The 23,105-nt window shown below is 37.5% G+C and overlaps 1 protein-coding gene across 1 annotated transcript in view; it reads right to left on the bottom strand.

The window, feature by feature from the left end:
* Positions 1–23,105, bottom strand: part of NUDT3 (nudix hydrolase 3) — an 89,719-nt gene that overhangs the window by 12,461 nt on the left and 54,153 nt on the right. Inside the window, exon 3 of the mRNA XM_072945220.1 lies at positions 297–341. Coding sequence (XP_072801321.1) covers positions 297–341 — 45 coding nt within the window. The remainder of the gene's footprint in view (positions 1–296; positions 342–23,105) is intronic.

Raw genomic sequence — 23,105 nt, 5'->3', positions numbered from 1 at the left:
TATAAAAGAGCCCCAGAGACATTCCCTGTTCTGCCAGGTGAGAAAACAGAGAGAAACAGCTGTCTATGAACCAGGAAGTGGGTCCTAAGCAGACAATGAATCCGCTGGCGCCTTGATCTTGGAATTTCTAGCTTCTTGAACTTTGAGAAATCAATTTCTACTGTGTATAAGCCACTATGAGAAATCAATTTCTACTGTTTATGCTATTTTGTTACAGCAGCCTGAATGGACTAAGATAAAGGTTTATGTGGTTATTAATATGATACCAATTGCACCGAAGATTTTAACAGGCTTACCTCAAAAATTCCAACTAATCTTCCCAATGTCCCTTTTACTCCAGCCTGAAGAGTGAAAAAGAAAAAATCACACATTAATATTGCTTGCATTGCTGGTCTTATTCTGAATCTTCCTGGGCAATTTGTAAAACAGAAATAAACAAGAGGACACAGCTCAGGCGGACTCCAGGCCCGTGAGGGTCCTACCAGTGTTTCCTCTGCGTCACAGACCAACAACAGCAGAGTATACTCTAGGGAGGGAGGATTCTTCTCATCTCCTCCCTGTCTCTCACCACTGCAAAACTGGCTAAACAGAGCAAGATAATCAAGGCCACAGTTATACTAAAGATATTTTGAGGTATGAATTACAGAGTTCAGTTCTTGGCTCTCTGTACACAGTATGCCCAGATCAGAGCTCAGCACCCTGCACGAGCTCAGTAAAGCATCAGTCAACAAAACATAAATATAAAAAGAAATGCACAGAGCATGTGATTGACAGAGAATGATGGGGAGGGGGCAACTTTTTACAGTGGTTAGGTCTTTGTAGTATATAGTCTGTATCTCCCATTAGCCCTTTGGTAATTTTTTTTTTTTTTTTTTTAGATCTGTGTCTTTCTGGTGCATTACAGGTGAAATTTTCACTCTATTCCAATTTACTAATTTTCTTTTCAACCACATCCAGGCTAGACTTATCTATTTCTAGTCCGTTTTTTATCTGATATTGCTCATTTTTATTTGTTCTTTACATATCCATCTGTTTCCATTATGTACATCTTTGTTTCCATGGTTTTTTGTTCTTTTAAAAATGAAGCTATTCTAACACTGTAAATAAACTACACTTCAATAAAAAAAAAGAATAAAAAAATAGAAATTATTCCTCTGTTTACTTTTTGAACATCCTGAAGATATTTAAGTTATCTGTCAGACCATGCTATAAAATTCATTTCACCTAAAGTAAATTCACATTCCAATTGGTGAAGAGCTTACTTGTGATGCTGCCATTACCATGTTTGCTAGAGCCAGGTCTTAAAGCCATAATTTAGGGTTCCTGTCCCAAGGTAATATAGGGAATACTGCAGATGGGCCCTGGAATCAGAAGATGCCTTGGCTCCATCCTTTACTGTCCACCGCATCTATGTCTTTTCCCAACCTAGGCCCATGTCTTTCTAAAAGTCTCAGCTGTTGGTGTCTTTTCCATTGAGCACTTGGCCTCCCCCTTAATCCAAGGGCTCCAACCATCAGCCACCCAAGGACACACAGGCTGCAATTTTCCCATCCTGTTCTGTAATTCTGCTCTGTTTCTGATCTATGGAGGCATCCACCTTGCTTCTGATTCAAGTTATGTCTTTTTTTAGCTTTTGACTTGTTTATCTATCTCTGCTAGGAGCAGAAGGGGTGAGAGGTAAGGGAAAGATTTCCCTGGAAATACCTGGGGCTGTGGTAACTTTTTCCTGTTACTACTGCCATGTTATTTTCTATAATAAATTAAAAATTAAGGCAAATATACTTTCCAAAGATAGTAGGTACTCAGTAAGTCTGCACAGAATGAACAAAAATTTTAAATAAGTACTCCAAAAGTTCTTTAGAGATATTTAAGAATAGAAACAATAAAAGCCAATTTAAAGGTCTAGATTCTTGCGTGAGCTATATTTTGAAATTTTTTGCTAACTATCCATCAAGGAATTCTTTTTTTTAATGGTAAGATTGTTTGAAAGTATATATTATTTTATATTCTGAAAACTACATATTCCTTTGATTTTCTACCTAGGTCTATATATTCCTATATTAAGTAAAATAATTTATATTCTCCATGCATTATGCTTTCTCTGGATAAACGCAAAACAATATAGCATAACTGAAATGAAAGAGCAAGTGGCATATAAGTCTTCATTTTTACAAAAGAGTAAGAGATTTAAGCTTCTGTGTGCTTTAACTTTTTTTAATCTAAAGTTTCTCAGATTTCTATTTTAACTGTTAGAGCAGACAGATAGCTATACATGAGCAAAGAAAAGGGGGCACCGGCCAAATGGTAGGAAACCATACATCTTGTAAACAACGGCGGGGGTGGTGGTGGTGGGGTGTCCTTGAGCAGGCAAAGAAAAGCAGGAACCTCCAGACTGATAAGAAACCACACATTTTGGGTTGACAACTGTCCTGGAGGCAGACAAAGAAAGGTGGGATAAGGAAGGAATCTCTGACACTTTGCTCATTATGCCCTCATTACAATAAAATTAGCCTTGCAGGTAAGAAATATGCATCATGCACCAACGCCGTGACACTTCCGATCAAGACTAAATAAGGACAAAAATTCCTCCTCCCCTTGGGAAGGTGGAGCTGGCATGAAAATCAGGACATACAATCCCAAACCACCCCCTCCCCAATGAATATTATGTCCATTCATTTTTTTCACCCCATAAAACCAGCTTGCCAAAGAAACTCAGCACAGTTCCTCACCAGTCTGACCACTCTCCCCCTTAACACAATCACTTTACTTTCTTGACCTCCACAGCTCATCTCTGAATGTTAAGGAATTCTTTTACTTTCTCTCACCAACATGCCTGTTTCTTTCCCCATTCTCATTCTTTTCCCCATGTGGCTTTTGGTCTACCTGAATGGAAAATACCCTTTCTTATTTAAATTGCTTTTTTACATTTTTAGAAATAATTGCACTTCACAGCCACCTAAGACTAGCTAGACTGTATTTCATGAATTCATCAATGAAGTTGCCTAAACAAGTGGGTTGAGCTGGCAGGCTATCCTCATCTGGACAGTCAACTCCATACTCTGATCCTAGGCAGCCCAAACATGCTCAGATTAGCTCCTGAGATGTGTCACCTGTGCTTCTGCCACAGGCCTCCACTGACAGAGTCTGGGAGTAGAGCTATCAGGCTTCGAAAGCAGGAGGCCAGGGGTGGGGGTGTTGGGAGAGGTCAGGGGCGGCACAAGGAAAGATTCACAGAGGTTCACAGAAGACATCATTCATACTTCTCTTCTGCTAAGCGGATACAGAGTTCTCCTTAGCAGTCACTGTCCAATATTTTTTTCTCCCTAAACCAAAAGTGCAGAAAAGGAAACAATCTTCACATTTTAAGGGCACAAATCAACTTAATAATATTATGGCAACACAATATAACTTACTTAAAACTTTTAGTTTTAGTAACTTCTGTATTCAACACTAACATACATTATTTACTCTATGTCAGAGGCAGTTAGGAAAAACATAAAAGCATTTTTCTTAATGAAATAGATGCATTTTTATAGTTTAGTGTAAATCAAATAATGCTGCCATCTGTACAGTGAAATTTAGTGGCACTTATTTTCACTTCTATTAATCTAATAAATCACTTCCAATCAGTAATAGCTTTAACTATTCCTTAATTTTCCTTCAAATTTTATTTTAATACTTGGGGGATCTACTTGGGGAATTCTATCTAAGGTGATCCTACCAATGATTGATTATGATAAAAAGTAAAGAAATATTCCTGTATTTATCAGTATTTAAAACTGGGCTTTAGCATTTTTCTTAGAAGGAGGCTCCTCTTTAGTAAGAAAGAATTTCAGTTCTTTAAAGTCATAGTGATAAGAGAAAGATTCCTCACAGGCAAAGATCCTCCAAGACAGAGTTCATTGTAACTATTTTACTTTTCTCCAACCTTTCACAGCCCAACTTTCACCTCCAAGCTCTCTCTCAAATGCTGCCACAAGCAACTGGAGAGAGATATTTTTATCTCTCACATGATTCTTGCACACAGGTCAGGGTAGGTGTCAGGGTCACATTTGACAGACAGACATCTGGCTCAGACGTTTGGGGATAAGATTTGATTCGGGCAGGGTATATGTCAGTTTGGTCCAGTCAGGGTGCTGCTATAGACTTGTTTTTCTCAAAATCCTATGAAAGCAGTTATGATTTCAATCTATACGTCAAAGGTCTCTAATCCAGAGGGGTCTTTATTTAAAAGCCCATCTTAGCTGGTGGTAAGAATTCCAAATAAAATATCTACTGCCCTTCGTTATTCAACCATATGTAAGTTAAGTGCTTTCTTGAACTTCAAAGTATACAACAGCAATTCTAACACTTGAGGTCTAGTTAACAAAAATTATCTAAGAAATTGCCTACTTTTTAAAAAGGAAAAAACACAAATGTCTCTTTTCCTTTTGGGGTGTTTACTGAGATTGGAAGTATTTATCTGGAAAGGGTGGACTGAGCAGGGAGACTCCTGTGTCCCCTCTTTCCCTCTAGCAGTCTCCCAGGGTGCATACCTGAGGCCCAGGCAGAGGCACTGGTGTGATGGGCCTTTGAGACTGCCCCTAAAATGACCTCCCACCACAAAGAACCCTAGCTTTGTTGCTTAGTTTGGACGGGCACAAAGTGGATCATCACCTTCTGAAACTTGTTTTTCACTCTTAAGGTGGACACTGGCAGACAATGATAGCTATCTAGCTCACAAGCATTCTCCCTTCCTCCTTGCTACCAGTAAGACCCAATTCTGGGTCAATGGCTCCTGAGAGGATGTCTCTCTGAGGCTTCCGGAAAGATTTCCCACCATGATTAAGAAGAGCTGTACAAAAAGAAACCCTATACCTCCTTGCTTGTCAGGTGGGGACCTGAAACTTGGAGCTGCTACAGTCATCTTGTGATTGTCAGGGGAAGGCCAAGAGAATCAATGAGAAGCTGAACCAAAGTCCTGACTGCTGAGCTGCTGAAGCAACAGGGAACAGCCAATCTCTGACTTCCTATGTGAGAAAAAGAACCAGTGCTGTTAAAGCCACTTTGTCAGGTGTGCTGCTAGCGGTATCTGAAAGCTTCCTGATAGTTCCCTTGATTTAAAGGGCAGCTTTTTGAGGAAGACTGTACATCCCAAAACAAAAATTCTGAACATTCGAGGGAGCTGTAGTATAAAACTTTTCTCTATTAAAGCAATAAGCCTAGGCCCAAAAGGAACTCAGGGGAGCAACTCTAATGCAAGTGTCTATATGAGGAAACCCATGAACAAAAATATATGGTCTTCTATATACATAACTTTCTGTAGCCACCAAATTTAGCAATTATAGAAGGAAAGAATCACAGTGAAGACAGATGGAAGTAGATGAGAAGCCAGTGTTAAGTCCACGTCTACTTGCTTTCTAATAAAATCATCTAGGGCTCAAAGAAGTGAATGGTTGCATCCTGTAAGTCATGACATGGAGTGTTTTCAAAATTGTTCAGCTCTATTTGCTTACTGTTTTTTATTGTGATTTGTGCTTTAATTCAAGGATTACTTAGATCATTTTTTTCTGTTTCCAAGCATGTCTCTCTCTGTGTAAAGCTGGCTCTATTGTTGGTTTCTAATGATGCTCTGGGATTTTTAATACCTCCTTTATGGCTTCATATAGGGGTACTTTTTATAATTCTTTCATGTGTGCTTGAAAATTTTATATATTCTTTGTTGGATGCAAAGTTATCCTTCAATTTAGCTATGTGATCAAACTTGTTAATTGTGTTAATCCTTTTCTGTCACTTTTTCTATCAATTTCTAAATAAGATGTTTTAAAGTCTTCGATATAGCTGTAGATTTGTCAGCTTTTCCCCAGCTTTTTTTGCTTTATGTAGATGAAGAGTGTGCTAGGTGCACACAAGTTCATGACTGCTATACTGTCTTAGTAGATTGTTCCTTTTATCAGTGTTAAATGTCCCTCTTATCCCTTTCATGTTTTTCACCTAAATTCTATCTTGCCTGATATTACAATTACTATCTCAGTTTTCTTTTGGTTAGTATTTGCCTGATACATCTTTTTCCAGCTCTCCAGTTTTAATCATTCAGTACTGCTGTGTTTGAAGACAACAAACGGCGTTTTATTTCCTTTTTAACCCAAGTATGTGTCTATTAATTACTAAGTGTAACTAAGTGTAATCAAGTTACATTTACTGTGATTTAACCTGGAAACTTAGGTTTATATTGAGCCACATGGGGTCCCTTCAAGATGAGTTAGAATGAGAATCCTTAAATTTACTTCCTGTGTAGTGAGCTCTACACTAGGCAGTTTGCATTTGTAAACTCAGTGAATTAAGAGGAAACTGTTAAGTGGCACCTCAGCCAGATAAATTAAACCTAACCAGGGCCATTGACTGTTGGTAGTTTAAATGCTGAGGAGTCTCCAGAGGCAAGGACTGCATTTAGTATTTGCTGAAGCCATTGTGAATTGTACTGGAGTCAACAGAATATACTTCCTAATGACTAAAAATCCTTTCCTGGAATGTGGAGCTGGATGCAAAAGCAAATACAACTGTTTTGGAAGAGTCATCTGGACTCAATTCATTTAGCAGAAGGCAACTGGCTCCTATCCCAGTAATTCAGTCTCTATTCAGGGTTTCAGCACAAACTAGCTCAAATGCAGTAGTATATTCTCTAACTGGGCAGATTCTAATCTCTACACTAAACCACTGAATTAACTATTCATCAGTGGGTAGCATTCAGTTATGTGTGATAATGTAGACAGATAAATTGAGTAAAAAGGTATCTTTTTATTCCAATTTTTAAAAACAATGGTTGAAAGATAATTAAGGAGTAGTTATTTGCAAAAAAAAGCTAACCTTTAAATTAGGTTCTCCTAGCAAGTTTAAAATGAATAATAAACAATAAATAATAAATAAAATATCAATTCCTTGACTAAAGTGTGATTTTTTTAAAAAAAGTTACTAATGTTTAAGATAAATCATAAATAAAGATGATTGAATTTACAAAACTGTGACCCACTGGTAATCTTTTTGAGGGGAGATATATCTATTGAAAGAAAGATATTTCTGTTTAGTATCTTAGATGATTAGCCTGAAGAAATAAAAACATTTATAGTATTACTTCAGAGTCAAAGGAAAAGGGAGGAGATCTGATTCTAAAAATTAAAAAAAAATTTTAATGTACTGGTATATTGTTTTATCACACTTTGCAGATATTGCATTCTCTTTACAAATTGAAGATTTTGTTGCAACTCTGCATTGAGCAAGTGTACCAGTGCCATTTTTCCCACAGCATTTGCTCTTTGTGTTTCTGTGTCACACTTTGGTAATTTCTTGAAATATTTCAAACTTCCCCATTATTATATTTGTTATGGTGATCTGTGATCTTCGATGATACTTCTACAACTTGCTGAAGGTTCAGCATCTTTTAGCAATAAACTATTTTAACATTAATGTATATTGTTTTTTTAGACACAATGCCATTGCACAATTAACAGACTACAGTATAGTGTAAACTTTTACATGACCTGGAAAACCAAAAAATTTGTGTGACTTGCTCTATTGTGATATCTGCTTTATTTTATGGTCTGGAACTGAACCCACAGTAGCTCTGGGGTATGCCTATAGTGGTAGACTGACTAAGCATATTACATCTTCTTTTTCCTAAGATCTTATTAAATTGAAAGTAGAGCAATAAGATTGGAAAGGAACTATTGAAGGAAGGAGATTTCAAAAAAAATTCCAAGAAGATGCAAAGTGATGAATGAGAGTTGAAAGATGAAGAAAGGCAAGAGAAGCCAGCTCAGCTTCCAGGTTATGGAGAGGTTCCAGGAGAGAATATGGCAGGAACACAGAGAGTGGAAGTGAGACGGGGTCCTGAAAGGCACAGGTCTAAATAGTAAACAACTATGCCCATACACAGAGAATGGTCTGGGCCCAGTCACCTATCACCCAGACAACTCTGAGGGCTCTAAAGAAAGCAGAAAAACAGAAAAACTGGGAGGAACTACTGTAGCGTATACATCTATCAGCACTCCCAGAATAAAGTTCGCCTATTGTGACACTCTTTTAGAAAGCCCCTGGCACAACTGCTCCACTTCCTCCCAGGCCACTCTATACACCCGCCCATTTACACAGAGCTCCCACTCAGTGCTGCTGCTGCCTGACTCTAACATCCAAGGAAAGATCAAAATAGGCAAATGAAAACTGGCTCTGATTAAAAGGAAAATTCAAGGAAACAGAAGAAAACATGGGGAAATTATTCTTTAAAGAAATTCCAGAAGCTATGGCATCCTAAAGAAGAGTGAAATGTAGTAAAAGCAAACAACAATCAAAATGGTGTCTTAGACCTTGAAAGTATGATTGTTGAAATAAAACACTGACTAGAAGGGTTAGAAGTCGATGAAACTTCCCAAAATATAGAAAACAAAGAGATGAAAAATATGACCAGGAAAGAATAAGAATAAAGGCTCAATCTAGAGGGCCTAATGTCTAATCAACAGAAATTACAGACAAACCACTGAGAAGTTTCAAAACCCCAGGGATAAAGGGATAGAAAATAGGTTATCTCCAGAGGAATGAGAACTAAACCAGTATGAGACTTACTAACTACAACAACATTGATAATAATACTCTTAATTTTAAGGGAAAATGATTTTCAATAAAAAATTCTATTTAGCAAAAACTTCAGTGAGAATGAAAGTGTGAGGCAAGAAATAAGATATTACCTACTGTGTATTTTTCCTTAGGGAATTACTTAAGGAATGCCTGAAGTTAAGAGTTCTGAAGAAAAGCACTCTTCAAGGGGTCTTATGTAAATCATTCATGTGTGAAAAAAACATTTTTTAAAACATGTAATGATTCTCTGTACTTTTCTTATAAATAATTATCCACTCTATTATAGTCAACCAATAATGAATGAGAAAAAAAAAGCACAAAAGAAACAGGAATACATTGGGGGTGGGAGGGAAAGGGAAAAATAGCTGAGATTTTTAATGAAAGCAATAAAATTATTGGCCTTAAATATGGCTGTTGTCAATATAACAAATGACAACTTTTTGTATCTTTAAGAACAGTATCTTAATCATAATGATAACCTACACCTGAAGATACAAACTGAAACAAAATGAGAGTTGGGCAGTAAGAAGATACTCATTTCTATATTTTAGATTGGGGTAGAGGTGTGTGTAAGTAGATTGTTTTGTTTGGCTGGAAAAAATAAATACTTGTTCAAATGTGTTATTTAAAGTAAAAGAGATTCTAGTTTCTGGTCCAGCATGTAAGGAACTTAGAAGTTCCCACTCTGTCATAACAATGAATGAAAAGCTGAACAAACTGAAAAAATAACAACTCTTCTTAGATTCATCAGAAAAGTGAAGTCACAGGGCAAACCACTGCCCTCTAAACTGGAAAGACAGTTAGCCAGATCAGAGAATCACAACTTACCAGAGCAGAAACCACCAAGGGAAGGGAGTTGGGGGGTGTGGGATGAGGTGGGAAAAGAAAACTAAACTGTAACTGACAAATGATTGGAAATTCTGAGAGTTAAAAACTTTGGTGGGGCGGGGGGACCACCACACTTTTGTGTATTTTACCTCCAGGAGCTTTACCCAGGTTTTCATAGTGAATACTGGAGAAAAATCCCCTCCTGCTTCCGGAGAGGTGAAAAATACTCATTCAGAAATACTCCAGAACATTCTATCCTTAATAAGCCCTGCCTTCTAATAGCCAACTATTTTATAAGAGCCTAACCTATTGGAGTTTTGTCTGAGTCTAGCCAACCTGGGGGAAGGGAAATACCCAATTCCAGCCCCACAGCCATCCTGTTCCATATTAAGTGGGAGTCAGTGGGAAGGAGCTGGAAATACTGAGAAGCACTTGTGAATTTCACAGGCCAGGGGGATAGGCTCACTAAAAAAGACTGAGACCTAATCATCAGACTACAGAATGCACACCTTACCACCATATTACTAAAGGTCTATTTACCAGAAGTCCTTATTATCCAGTATATCATGTTTAGCTTTCAACAAAAAATTACAGTCTTACAAAGAAGAAAACACACATTTTGAAGACACAGAAAAGCATCAGAGCCAGGCTCAGATATGGCAGGGATGTTGAAATTATCAGATCATGAAAAAACAACCATGATTAATATGCTAAGGATTCTAATGGGAAAAGTAAAAACCAATGGGTAATACAAGCAGAGACACAGAAATTCTAAAAATGAACAAAAAAGTAATGCTATAGATCAAACACACTGTTAATAGGAAAGAAGAATACCACTGACAGGGTCACTAGTAGATCAGACAAAGAAAAGAAACCTCGAACCTGAGGATATGTCAATAGAAACTTTCAAAACCGAAATGCAAACAGAAAAAAATACTAGGGGAAGAAACCTACACAGAACAGAATATCCAAGAACTGTGAGATAACTACAAAAGGCGTAACGCTGTATAATAGGAAAACCAGAAGAAGACAAAGGAATAGAAACAATATTTGAAGCAATAATATCTGAGAATTTCACCAAATTAATGTCAGACACAAAAACAATAGATCTAGGAAGCTCAACCAGGATAAATGCACAAAAAGTTACACCTAGCTAGACATATTCAAATTGCAAAAAAAAATCAAAGTTAAAGAAAAAATTTTGAAAGGAGCTAAAGGAGGGGAAAAAACAGCTTACCTATAGAGGAATCAAGTTAAGAATTATATCCAACATCTCCTCAGAAACCATGCAAACAAGAAGAGAGTGGAGTGAAATATTTAACTTGTTAAAAAGAGAAAACCACTAACCTAGATGTCCTTTAAAGTGAAGGAGAAAAAGACTTTCTTAGACAAACCAAAGTCTGAGAAGGGTAAAAAAGGGTAGAAGACAAAAAGGGAGGGTGAACAAAACAAGGGCAAAAAATAGGTAACAGTATCAAACATGGTAGCTATTAATTCAACTATATCAATAATCACTTTAAACATCAATGATCTAATAAGCATATCAATTAAAAGACAGGTTATCAGAATGGATCAAAAAATAATATGTTGTCTACAAAAAAATCAAATTTAAAACCACATGTAGATTAAAAGAAAAGGGATGGAGAAAGATATAACATACTAATACAAATAAAAAGAAAACATGAGTAGCAATATTAACTTCAGAGAGAGCAAATTTCAGAGCAAGGAAAATTATCAGAGATAAAGAGTATTTACATAATGCGACGTTAACAGCATTACATAATGATAAAGGGTTCAATTCTCCAAGAAGAAGGCATAACAATCCTTAAAGTGTATGCGTAACAATCCTTTAAGTGTATGCGTCTAACAACAGAGCATCAAAATGTGAAGTAAAAACTGACAGAACTGCAAGAAGTATATGAATCCAATGTCATTAGTTGTAGACTGAAACACCCCTCTATCAGAATTGGACAGATCCAGCAGGCAGAGAAGCCATCAGATGGATCAGACATCTACAGATTACATAATCCAGTAACAGAAGAATACACATTCTTCTCAAATTCACACAGTATAGTCACCAAGATAGACAACATTATGGGCCATAAATTACATCTTAACAAATTTAAAAGTATAGAAATCACAAAATATATGTTCTCAGAACACAATGGGCTTAGATGAGCAATCAGTGACATGAAAAATAGCTGGCAATTCCAAAATACTTGAAGAATAAACAACATAATTCTAAGTAACACATAGGTCAAAGAAGAAATCTCAAGGGAAATTTAAAATACTTTGAATTAAATGAACAAACAACTTACCAAAATTTATGGGACACAGTAAGAGCAGGGAAATTTAGAGCACTGAATGCATACATTACATAAGAAAAAAGATCTAAAACCAATCATCTAAGCTTTCACCTTAGTAAATTAGAAAAGGAAGAGTAAATTAAATTCAAAGAAAGGGAAAGAAAATAAGCAATAAAATTAGAGCAGAAATCAATGAATTTCAAAACAGAAGCTCAACAGAGAAAAAACAGGAAAACCAAAAGCTGATTCTTTGGAAGGATCAATACAATCGACAAGTTTCTAACCAGGCTAACCAAGGAAAAAAGAAAGACACAAATTACTAATGTCAGAAATTAAAGATACACCAGAAACTGACACAACATTGTAAACTGACTACATGACAAATTCAATGGACACCAAAAGGATAATAAAGGAATTGTATAAACCAAAGAATACTACATCCACAAATTCAATAATCTAGATGAAACAGACCAATTCCTTCAAAGATACAATCTGCCAAAACTCACACAACAGATAATCTAAATAGGCCTCTGTCTATTAAAGAAATGCAATCAATAATTAATAGCCTTCCACATAGAAAGCACCAGGCCCAGATAGGTACTGGTGAATTCTACCAAACATTAAAGGAAGAGATTATACCAATTCTCTACAATCTCTTCCAGAAGACAGAAGCAGAGGAAATACTTTCAAAGTCATTCTATGAGGCCATCATTACCCTAATACCAAAACCAGACAAAGACATTACAAGAAAACTACATGCAGTATCTCTCATGAACACAGATGCAAAAACCCTCAACTAAATATCAGCAAGTTGAATCCAACAATGTACAGAAAAAAATCATACATCATGACCACGTGGCATTTATCCCATGTATGCAAGACTGGTTCCATACGAAAGACAATTAATACAATCCATCAAACTAATAGGCTAAGGAAGGAAAATCACATGATGAAATCAATAGGATGCAGAAAAACGATGTGAAAAAAAAACCCACCTATTCATGATAAAAACTCTTAGTAAAATAGGAATAGAGGGGAAAGTTCTCAACTTGATAAAGAACATCTTTTAAAAAGTCTACAGTTAACATCATAATGAATGGTGAGAAACTAGCTTTCCCACTAAGATCAGGAAGAAGGCAAGGATGTCCCCTCTCACCATTCCTCTTCAACATTTTATTGGAAGTACTAGCTAATGAAATAAGACAACAAAAGGAAAAGACTGGGAAGGAAGAAATGAAAATTTGTTTACAGATGACATGATTGGAAAAAATTGGAAAAAACTGGCAAAACAAAACAAAATAAAACAAAACCCTTGGGGAACTAAGGAGGGATTACAGCAAGGTTGCAGGATGCAAGGTTAATGTACGAAAGTCAACGGCTTTCCTATGTATCAGCAATAAACAAGAGGAATTTGAAATTAAAAACACAATACCACTTACACTAGCACCTCCCAAAAGCTTATATAAATGGAACCTTAAATTATTTTTTGAATTTGCAATTACTGAAGGGGTATTACATCTTCACTCTAGACTACCTGAGAATCTGAAAAATCAGTGTGAAGGATCAGCTTTAAAAAGGAGAGGGGAAGGCAACAAAAGCTTAAGAAAAGCTGGTCTAGCAATTTTAAGTGATTCTGGTGTTCTTTACCTGATCGATCCCCTCAATTTTCTTCACAATAATCGAGCTTTTGTTTTAAGGGCAGAACTGGCAATCTCAGTTTGAAATGACAAAAAAATTTCAATTTTGCCAAGTATAGCTGTAAAGGTGATCTTGCTCTTTCTGAAACATTTAATATTGCATATATTTAATTCACTCAACAGAGATGAACAGTCTATTTGAAAGCAGTAAGAAACTACAATTGTACTTCTTACTCTCTATCTGCTGTTGAATGACATGCATTTTTAAATTTTAGCCATTCTAGTAAGTGTGTAGGGGTCATCTCATTGGATGGCATTAAAGGTAACAAAAAAATTTAAACGTAAAAAAATTACTCAGATAATGTATAAGAGTTAGTATCCTTCAAACATACACATTCAAAAGAAAAAAATGAAAGCTTGAATGGTGCAAAGGCTTAGGTCCGTTTGGCCGAAAGTGCAGATTTAAACCAGATAACCTCGATGTCCTTTTCAATAATGTGATTCTATCACCCTGTAAAAATAAATTTCACTTAACATCACAGTCTCTACATAGATAGGCACACCTCCTGTCTAAAGATCTCCTCAGCAAGGTCCTCATTCAGTTCTGTACCCAGAACTTGGTAGTCATACAGCCATAAATAGTTGCTTGTCTTTCAGTTCTCATAAATCTCAGTGAAATCATGTCATAGAAAAGCTCTTGGTTGAAAATGATACTCTTCCTTTCTTTAACTGCCTCATTCTCCATTCTAAAAACCCACCTCAAAAGCTTAGCTCTTTTTAGTGTTTTTATGGCTTATGTTGAAACCAAAACCATATCTGTCCTAGGGTTTGACATGGAGCCCTACCAAGTCTCTCAACTGATAAAACACGCTGTTCAGATAACATCCTGAACTGCCCACTTAAGTCACTCCTTAACTCCTTAACTCAAGTCACTCCTTAACTCCAAACGGGAGTATAGAGAAATAAAAATCAAGCCAAATAAAATGAACAACTGCCACCTCATCTAAAGGACAGAACTGTTTAGTATGGGAGAACTCTAAATAAGCAAGAATGGCAGGTAGACAGATTAAAAAAAGGTTATTTCATATGGTACAGATGTAAATGTGTAGACCTGCTGGTTATAGTACGAACACATTACACCTGTTTTTTCAAAGTGTTACTTCCTATCGTCAATAGTATGATATTTCTTCACCAATAAAAGGCAATTGCTATATAAAAACCAGCAGGATGGAGTCTCTCTCCTCCAGATTCAATGTCTAAGACTGTATATACCACGGTGAATAGGCAGAGGGAACAGCAAGTCTGCTGTCAGAGGAGCAAAAAGGGTGCTACCATGATGGGAGGAGCACAGTGAGAACAAGAGAGAGGAGTGAGAGATAGGGTGCCAGAGGGAGCCAGATCGTAGGCTGTTCTAAGGGCGTTAGCTTAGAAGGCTTGTGAGTGACATCATCTGACCTCCTTTTTTTTTTTTAAACAGGATCATTTTGCCTGTTGTGTTGAAAGTAAATTTAAAGGGGTAAGAATGTGGATTGGGGGGAGCAGAGGGATCGAGGTGACGGTGGCTGGACCAAGGTGGTAGAGACAGAGATTGTGAGAAGTATTTTGATTCTGCATATATGTGTTTGAAAACAGAGCCAACAGAATTGGCTGATGAACTCAATATACATCTCTCAATGTGTGTGTGTGTATATATATATATATATATATATAGACAGACAGACAGGTAGATGGGTAGGTATGTATTTATTATAGAAGGGAAGTATGAGTCTGACAAGGCTGAGAACCACTCTGATCTAAGCAACCATTTGCAAATGTATGAAGAGAGGAAGAAGATGGTTAACGGTACATATGAGGGACTGCCATATAATGCCTACATCCTCACTGACACACACAATAAAGGGCACCTACAGGCCAAAGATCTACACAGAAGCAATATGAAACACCCCCCTACCCAGTCTTAGGTTATGTTTTCTAACTATAGAATTATAGTTAGGTTATAGAATCACATTGTTGATTTCTATGTCTTAAAGTGGCCCCCAGACAGGGTAAAGAAGGAGTACATTATGTACACTGCGCCTAACGTAAATCAAACTATAATCTAGGTTCACAAAGAAAAAAGTGATACTCTCTTGCCAGTGCCAATTACTTCCTCTTTAATATTACCTTGTTATTTACCACCAATTCAAACCAACACAGGCCCAATTCCTAAATAATCCAAATTAGCACCAAGGGCAATTCCATTCTGTCCCTACCAGTCCCCCTCCCTAAAGCCAACAGGTTCACATTAAATAGCTTAGAATACATTCTCAGGCTCTACAACATTTCTCCTGATAATATCAATGATGCAACTAATATTCGTATTATTTATAATATGATAAAGCAAATAATGGTTATTAGAAACCAACAGAAATACTACTAAAAATAGTATGTTAAAAGATACATAAACATAAAAGAAATTAAGAAAAAATTTGTAACGCTAAATTTAAAATGGAAATCATGATTTTTCTCTTTAAAAATGGTTCCTATTACTATCCACTAAAAGGGACTAGCAGCATTGACACTCTAGTAGCAGTGAACACACTCAGCACCCCAACCTTGATTCTAAATAACGTTCTCCACTGAAAGAGAACTCTCTGGAGAAATGGCTGACACCATGTCTGGGACAGGAAAATTCAAAGTGAGTGTGGAATATCTAACTGCATTACAGAGCAAGAAGTACTCAAACAATAAAAGGGTCATGCCAAAAATACACAGCAGGCTGCTTTGAAAGGGTGCATAAGGGAGGGCCAAATTTGGGATAATTAAAGCAAACAGAATAAAGACCGTAACTGATTATAATATACTGAAAAAAGGTCAAAATCCATGTATACAGAGGGATTATTTAAAATAAGGGGGAAAACGGGGGTAGGGGTGAGAGAGAGAGAAAGAGAAAAGCAGGGAGGAAGAAGAGAGCTTTCCTTTGAAGAATAATTTCAGCTAAAAATAATTAGAAAATCACTGTTCTTCAGTCTCTGGTGTAGTATCTGATTTGGTAGAGATCAGCAGCAGATGCTAAAACTATTAGTTGAAAGATTGTTGGAAGACAGGATATTCATACAGTGTGGAGCAACTTTTCAATAGACTACTTACCAATTTTGCTGCATAAGGAGAAATGTACTTCTACAATGGAGAGATCTGTCAGTTATTATCTGAACATTTTCTCACTAATGGCAAGACAACCTGACATTATGTGCCTCCTGACATTAAGTTCTAGGAAGCATTACCTATGCAGCAACTTATCAAAAATGCTTATCCTAAATTTAATCAAGCTTCTAGACCCGTGCTATTCAATCTGGTGGTCACCACCCACATGCAACTATTGAACACTTGAAATGTGCCCGGTGTGACTGAGGAAGCGAACTTTAAATTTTATTTAATTTTAATTAATTTAAATAGGAATACATGGCTAGTGGCTACCATACTGAAAAACTGCAGATACAGAACATTTCCATCACTTCAGAAAGTTCCACTGGACAACACTGTTCCAGTCTTAAGCTGCTGGAAATACAGAAGATAAGGAAATAAATTAAAGGACACCAGGAAGAAACAACAAAAAGAAAAAACAACCCAAAAACCCAGAATGTGAGACACGTTAAGACAACGATCCTGGACTCTTTTAATAAGTCAGCATCAACATGAGTAGGGTGTGGAGAGGCTGAGATTACAGTTCTATAATACAGCCTCAAATGACATACCACCAATTGTAATGTATGAGGAAACAGATATAATAGACATTTCATGATAATTTGGAACATTTGAATACAGAGTAAATATCTTATGATATTACTGAATTATAAATTTTCTTAGGTGTGACAATGATAGTGGTTATGTAGGGAACTGGCCTTATTCTAAAAAGATGCATGCTAAATAGAGAACAGAATTTAGAGGTAATGTCTCAAGATAGCTACAACTTATTTTCAAATAGCATAGCCAAAAGAGGGTAAGAATCTAAACACAGATAAAGCAAATATGCCAAAAGTCAACAGATATTATATCCAGAAGAAGGTATACAGTGTTTGTTTTACTATTTAAAATTTTTACTTCTGTGTTTGTAAAATTTCATAGTTAAATAGCTGGGGAAAAATAATCAGCCATGGAATTATGGTAATATACCGTTGTCTTTGTACTTCCTGGCCTTTTATTCTGCTAGGAGCATTTTTTTTTTAGGGGGAGGGAGGTAATTAGGTTTATTTATTTCTTTATTTTTAGAGGAGGTGCTGGGGATTGAACCCAGGACCTCATGCATGCTAAGCATGTGCTCTGCCACTTGAGCTGTACCCTCCCGGTGTTTTATTTTTATAATCAGAAAAATGGTGCGCTGAAGTAGTCACCAGCTTACTTAATTACTTAATCAAGTAATCAAACTGCCTACACTAATAGCATCACTAAACGCTAGAAGGAATACTTAAAAGCCCTCAGAATAAGAGTCCTGTTCAGATTATATTGTTTCCATTCTTAGGATTAAGAATTTTTACAAATCACTCTAATGGAAATTCCTAGTCAGAGCACCTGCATATTTAAACTAACATGGTCACTAACACAAATATACAATAACATTTTGAATATGACTTTTCATAAAGCCAAGAGTATCTGTTAAGTATTTTTACAAAAGCAAAAATGACAGTCACTAAAAATTCTCAATCATTTTAAGGTTGACTCCAGAAGTAATCGTAGAAGTAACCTAGGAGTAGCCATGTACCATTTCCTAACAGCCTAGGGGCAGAGAGGTGCCCTTCTCTGAAAGAAGAGAGAGGCCTCCTTGTTCTGGGGCCAGAGTTGAATTACACTCTTGGTCACGTGAGCACAGAGCAAAAACTGAGCACAGGGATTATCACAGCTGCCTCAGCCAAGCCCTTCACTGGAGGTAGTGTCTATGCCAAGGTCTCCTTTCATCTCTGAACTGTAACTGAGAGGAAAGGCCCTTTCTAAGTTCTCAGCTGCCAGAAACAGGAGATTCAATACGGATTTACTTAAGGGCCTTTGCCAGAGATCTGCAGGATTCAATCTGTCCTCTAACATAAAACGGCCTCACATCAGCTTCCCCACTAAGATATGGTATGTTTTCTCTGTTAATTTTATACACTCAAAATGACTTTTTTCCTAAGGAAAACTCTTAACTTCTTTTGCTATATTTTTGTGTATACACTTTCCTAGGAAGGCAGAATAAATGTATTTCCACACACAAACATGTATGTCCATGGTAAGTGAACAAAGGCTTTTTTGAAATGTTTTATCACAGAGGAGTCACATTTCTCATTAAATTCTTTTAAAAAAGAATAAATTATCAGAATAAGATAATTATATGTAATGTGCTAAGAGACATGATTCTTACATTTTATAATGCTGTGAAAAGAAGCTAAAAATACCTTCTTACCAAGCAAAAATAAAGACATGGTAGTACTTACAAAACACCCCTCTTAGGGGAAGTAGCATCCATCACACTGTTATACTTCATAGTTACCTCCTCAAGATCTTGAGTATAGTTGGCACATAATAAGTATTTATGCCTATTTTCTTTCCAACTTCTTATTTTGAAAAACTTCAAACATATAGAAAAACCTTTTGCCTATTTTTGTACCAATTTTAAAGATAAATCTACAGGTGCATACAACCATACATGTACATTATTACTAATTCATATTCATGTGATTTTAAATTCCTTAAAAATTAAATAATGGAAATTCAGAGAATGCTATCTAAATAAAGCCTGCTTTTCAACAAACAAATGGGGTTGTTTTGAGGTCTCTCTTGATTTACAATAATTTACATTTGGATATATTTCCTCTTATTAACAATTCTATTAAACAGTGCAATATTCCTAAGGTTAAAAACCTTTATTTGCCCTCATTTATCATTTAGAAGACTAAAAACAAACTATCTTCTTACAAAAGGTTGGCGCTTATCAGTTTACAGTTTAAAATAAAGTAATAATCTGCAAAATAGCTCATTCAACCTAATTAAGGACACATCTTTTTGGTTGTTTTTCCATTATGAGCCTTTTAGTACTACTACTATTACTGTTTAATCTACCATGAATACAATATGTTTATTAACATTCTTAAAACAATTTTTAAAAATTAGTTGCCTACCCTGAAAGATCGGGAGATCTCACATAATAATCCAGCTTTCACGCTTCTCTTGAAACATCAGAGGCATACTAGGTCTTAACTGCCACATGAAAAGTGGCTGGGCCTGAGCAGAGGCCATCTCCTGACAAGGGTAGGCTCTCCCCACTTTGTTAGAGTTGCACCCACCGTCAAGTGCCTGTCTACTTCCCTACAAGCTTATGAGCTGGAGACCCCCGATCTATAACATTACTTCCCCCTAGTTTACTTATCATATTGAAATGATTGAAAACATTCTTAATATGATATATATTTTATGGTTAAAATTCTGGATTTTAAAGAAATCATGTTATTTCCCTAATAAATTCTGTGATACCCTATCCCCACCTTCCATTCGCAACTGTTCAGGCTGGGCCAAAAAGTAAAGATGAAAATACAACACAGTCAGAGCTTTTTCACTTTTTACTTTTTTATCCACTCCTCCAGAGTCAAACACTATGAACTAAAAAAAGGTTGACAAAATAGTATTTTAAATTATTCCGAAGTAGTCACAGGCTTTTCAAATATTCTACTTGTATATAACAAGAGACACGAAACACTGCTTCCCTGTCAGAGACAGCTCTGAAGTACCATATGGAGCTTTCTGGTTGCTATGATACATATATAAGAGAGTACAAACTTTTTTTTTTTGCAGGGGCAGGGAATACAAAGTACAGGAATTGGGATAAGAAGATACAGATTTTTAAAGTAAAGTTCACTTTGGCATTTTCCATGTTCTTATCTGAAAATGCAAATGAGATTAAGAACGGTTACAATAAATTCTTGAGAGGCTGATGTAAGATTAAGATAATCAGGAAGCAACTTCAGCGTTCTTGAGGCAACCATGATCCTTGATACTATATTAAGGCATCTAGATGTTCAAAAAACTTTCTTAAATGAAGGTGAATTAAGTCAAACATACTGTGAAATGTTTATCTTATGAAAGATAGTGTATCAAAAACTTGAGAGAGGGCAGCAAGATACAAGGACGTCCTAAAAAAATTTCCAAGATGGTGAGTTTATGTGGCAAAGCAACAGGTGGTTGAGCCAGAGGAGCAGAGAAGGGTGACACCAGGACACAAGTGAGCAAGCTGGAGAATAGTTTCTTTTTTTTTTTAAAGCTAAGTATGTATCAGGTTAATTATCAAGCTGCCTACAAATATTTTATAGTTAATATGCTAGAAATGGTTCCATGGATATGGGCCCTGCCCAGACATGAGGATAAAAAGAACTGGCATTTGGCCACACTCTCAATTATCATTACTGACTACGTTTCTCTAAAGGCAGAAGGTGCCCATCTTTGTCATCCTTGAATAGAATGCAGTTGAAACTATGCACGTAATTTGCTTTTTCTACTTGTTTTCAGATGTTCTGTATCCTTGCGATAACACTCCTGGTTTAGCTTAGGTGAGAATGGGTACAAGAAATGGAAGTGTAACAGCTGAACAGAAGACAGAACAGTTTCAGATCCAGTTTTTCCTTCCCTGTCAGCCAGCAGTTTTACCTTTCCACTGAATTGGCAAGGAAGAATAGCTCTGAAAACCATGTAAAGAAGTGCTTTTCTCTTTTATTGCAGAGAGAGTGTCACAAGGCTGGCTCATACAAGCCTTTGCTGTCCTCGGCTAGAGAGCACTGTTACCAAGGCCCATGGCCAGCCCTGGGAGAAACCCTCGTCCTTCTAACACTTGAGGGGTCACTGTAACAGGACTTTAACTATAAGCAGCTAAAAAATGGAGGACAGATTCCAAAATGAAATACTTCAGTTCTTTAAATGTGATTGCTAATGTTTCAAATGCTTCAGATTTCTGTTTCTGAAATTCAGCCAGCATGCCAAAATTTTTAAGCTGGGTTGAAAGAAGCTTCAGAACAGGTTGAATTTTACTGTACCTAGTATTGACAATGCCATGATAAACTGCTTAATAATCTTCATGCTTACACAGAAAGTTTTTCTAGTACAAAATAAATACATGTTCAATGCAGAAAACTTAACAATCTAAGAGCTACGCAAAAGCTAATCACTGTAAACGTTTGGTGGACATTGTCTCAAGGCATTAGGTGCATGGGTGCTAAGATTAGATGTTCTGCATTCAGATCTCACCTTGAAAACTTGACTACATTTAGCTGGGCAAAATTTGGACAAATTACCTGATCTCACTGAACCTCAATTTTTTTCTTACCTGTAAAATGTAGATGATAACAGCTCCTATCTCATAGAGTCTGGTGAGGAAATGCAAAATGCTAAACAGAACATGGCATACACTAAGCATATAAGAAGTGTTACCTGTTCTTTCTATACAAATAGACACATGTATTTCTTTCCCACTAAATTGTTTATATCATAAACACTGTTTCATAACCTGCTTTAATCACTTAGAAAATGTGTTGAAAATATTCTCCTGTGCTAGTAAAGATCTTTTTACCATATACACAGGACCTTTGGTAAAGCTGCTGTAGGCAGTACTTAAGCACAGGCTGTCAAGAAGGGGCCGAGATGGCGGAGTAGAAGGACGCTAGTAGCTCACCCTCTCCCACAAATACACCAAAACTCACACCCACGGACCCACCAAGCCAACCAGAGCACCTGCTGAACTACAACAGAACATCGCCCTCTTCAAAAGACAAAGACACCACGAATCTGGTAGGAGAAAAGGAAAAAAGAAAGATGAAAAAGCAAAACAGTGCGGGACTGGTCCCGCGGGGACGGAGAGGCAAAAGAGGAATAGCGTTCGTTGGCTGGGTCTCCCCCTCTCCAACGGAAAGGCCAGTGGGACGGAGGGGAACCTCTGAGGCTCAGATCTGTACCGAGGACCCCTTGACAGACAGAAATAAGTTAAACGGGCACAAAAGGGTCCCTGCAACACCCAGCCCGAGATGCGAGCCGGCAGCTGGGGGACGGGACAGGCTGCCTGAGCTGGGCGGAGGAGTGGGGCATCTGCACTGAGGCAGCCCTGGGGGACCGCAGGATGCTGCACGCTGTGGCTAGGAGGGGATTCAGAGCAGAACAACCTGGGCCCCCCATAAATTACGGGGAAAAAAAAAAGCAACACTGCTGGTGTGCCCTGGGAGGAGAGGCACCCTAGCCTTTGTCTCCTCAGACCCACCGCGCCATTACTGGCTCTTCTCGGGAGAATAGAGGCGGGGCGCAGCCACAGCCACCATCTCCTCCTGTGTGCAGTGCCAGGGCGAGGGCAGGGCCAAGACCTGAATCCGCACCAGGGGGCTCTGCAACCTCCTAGGCAGAGCTGAGTCTTGTTTATAGCCCGAGGTAGACAGGATCTTTTTGCCCTGGTACCTCAGAGAACTTGCGCCGCCAAGACAAACAAGGACCTGGGGTTTTGGCATGGGGCAGGGGCGGGTCCGTTCTGTGGTCTTCCCTGAGCCCACCTGTGGAGCGCCGACTGGAGGCAGAGTGGGCAGCTGCACAGAGCAGTGGAGCAACTGGCGCAGGGAGAGGGAGGCTGGCGTTCCTGGCAGAACGCAGCACCTGACCACGGTGGAGGGGGCGTGATCCACCCGCTACCTCACCCAAGCGCAGCATCTGACTGCAGCATCAGGATGGGTAGTGACCCGCCCGCCCACCGTGA

The sequence above is a fragment of the Vicugna pacos genome, chromosome 20, assembly GCF_048564905.1.
Source record: "Vicugna pacos chromosome 20, VicPac4, whole genome shotgun sequence".
Classification (NCBI taxonomy): Eukaryota; Metazoa; Chordata; class Mammalia; order Artiodactyla; family Camelidae; genus Vicugna; species Vicugna pacos.
The sequence above is the reverse complement of the archived record's forward strand: the minus strand, read 5'-3'. Positions and strand labels throughout refer to the sequence as shown.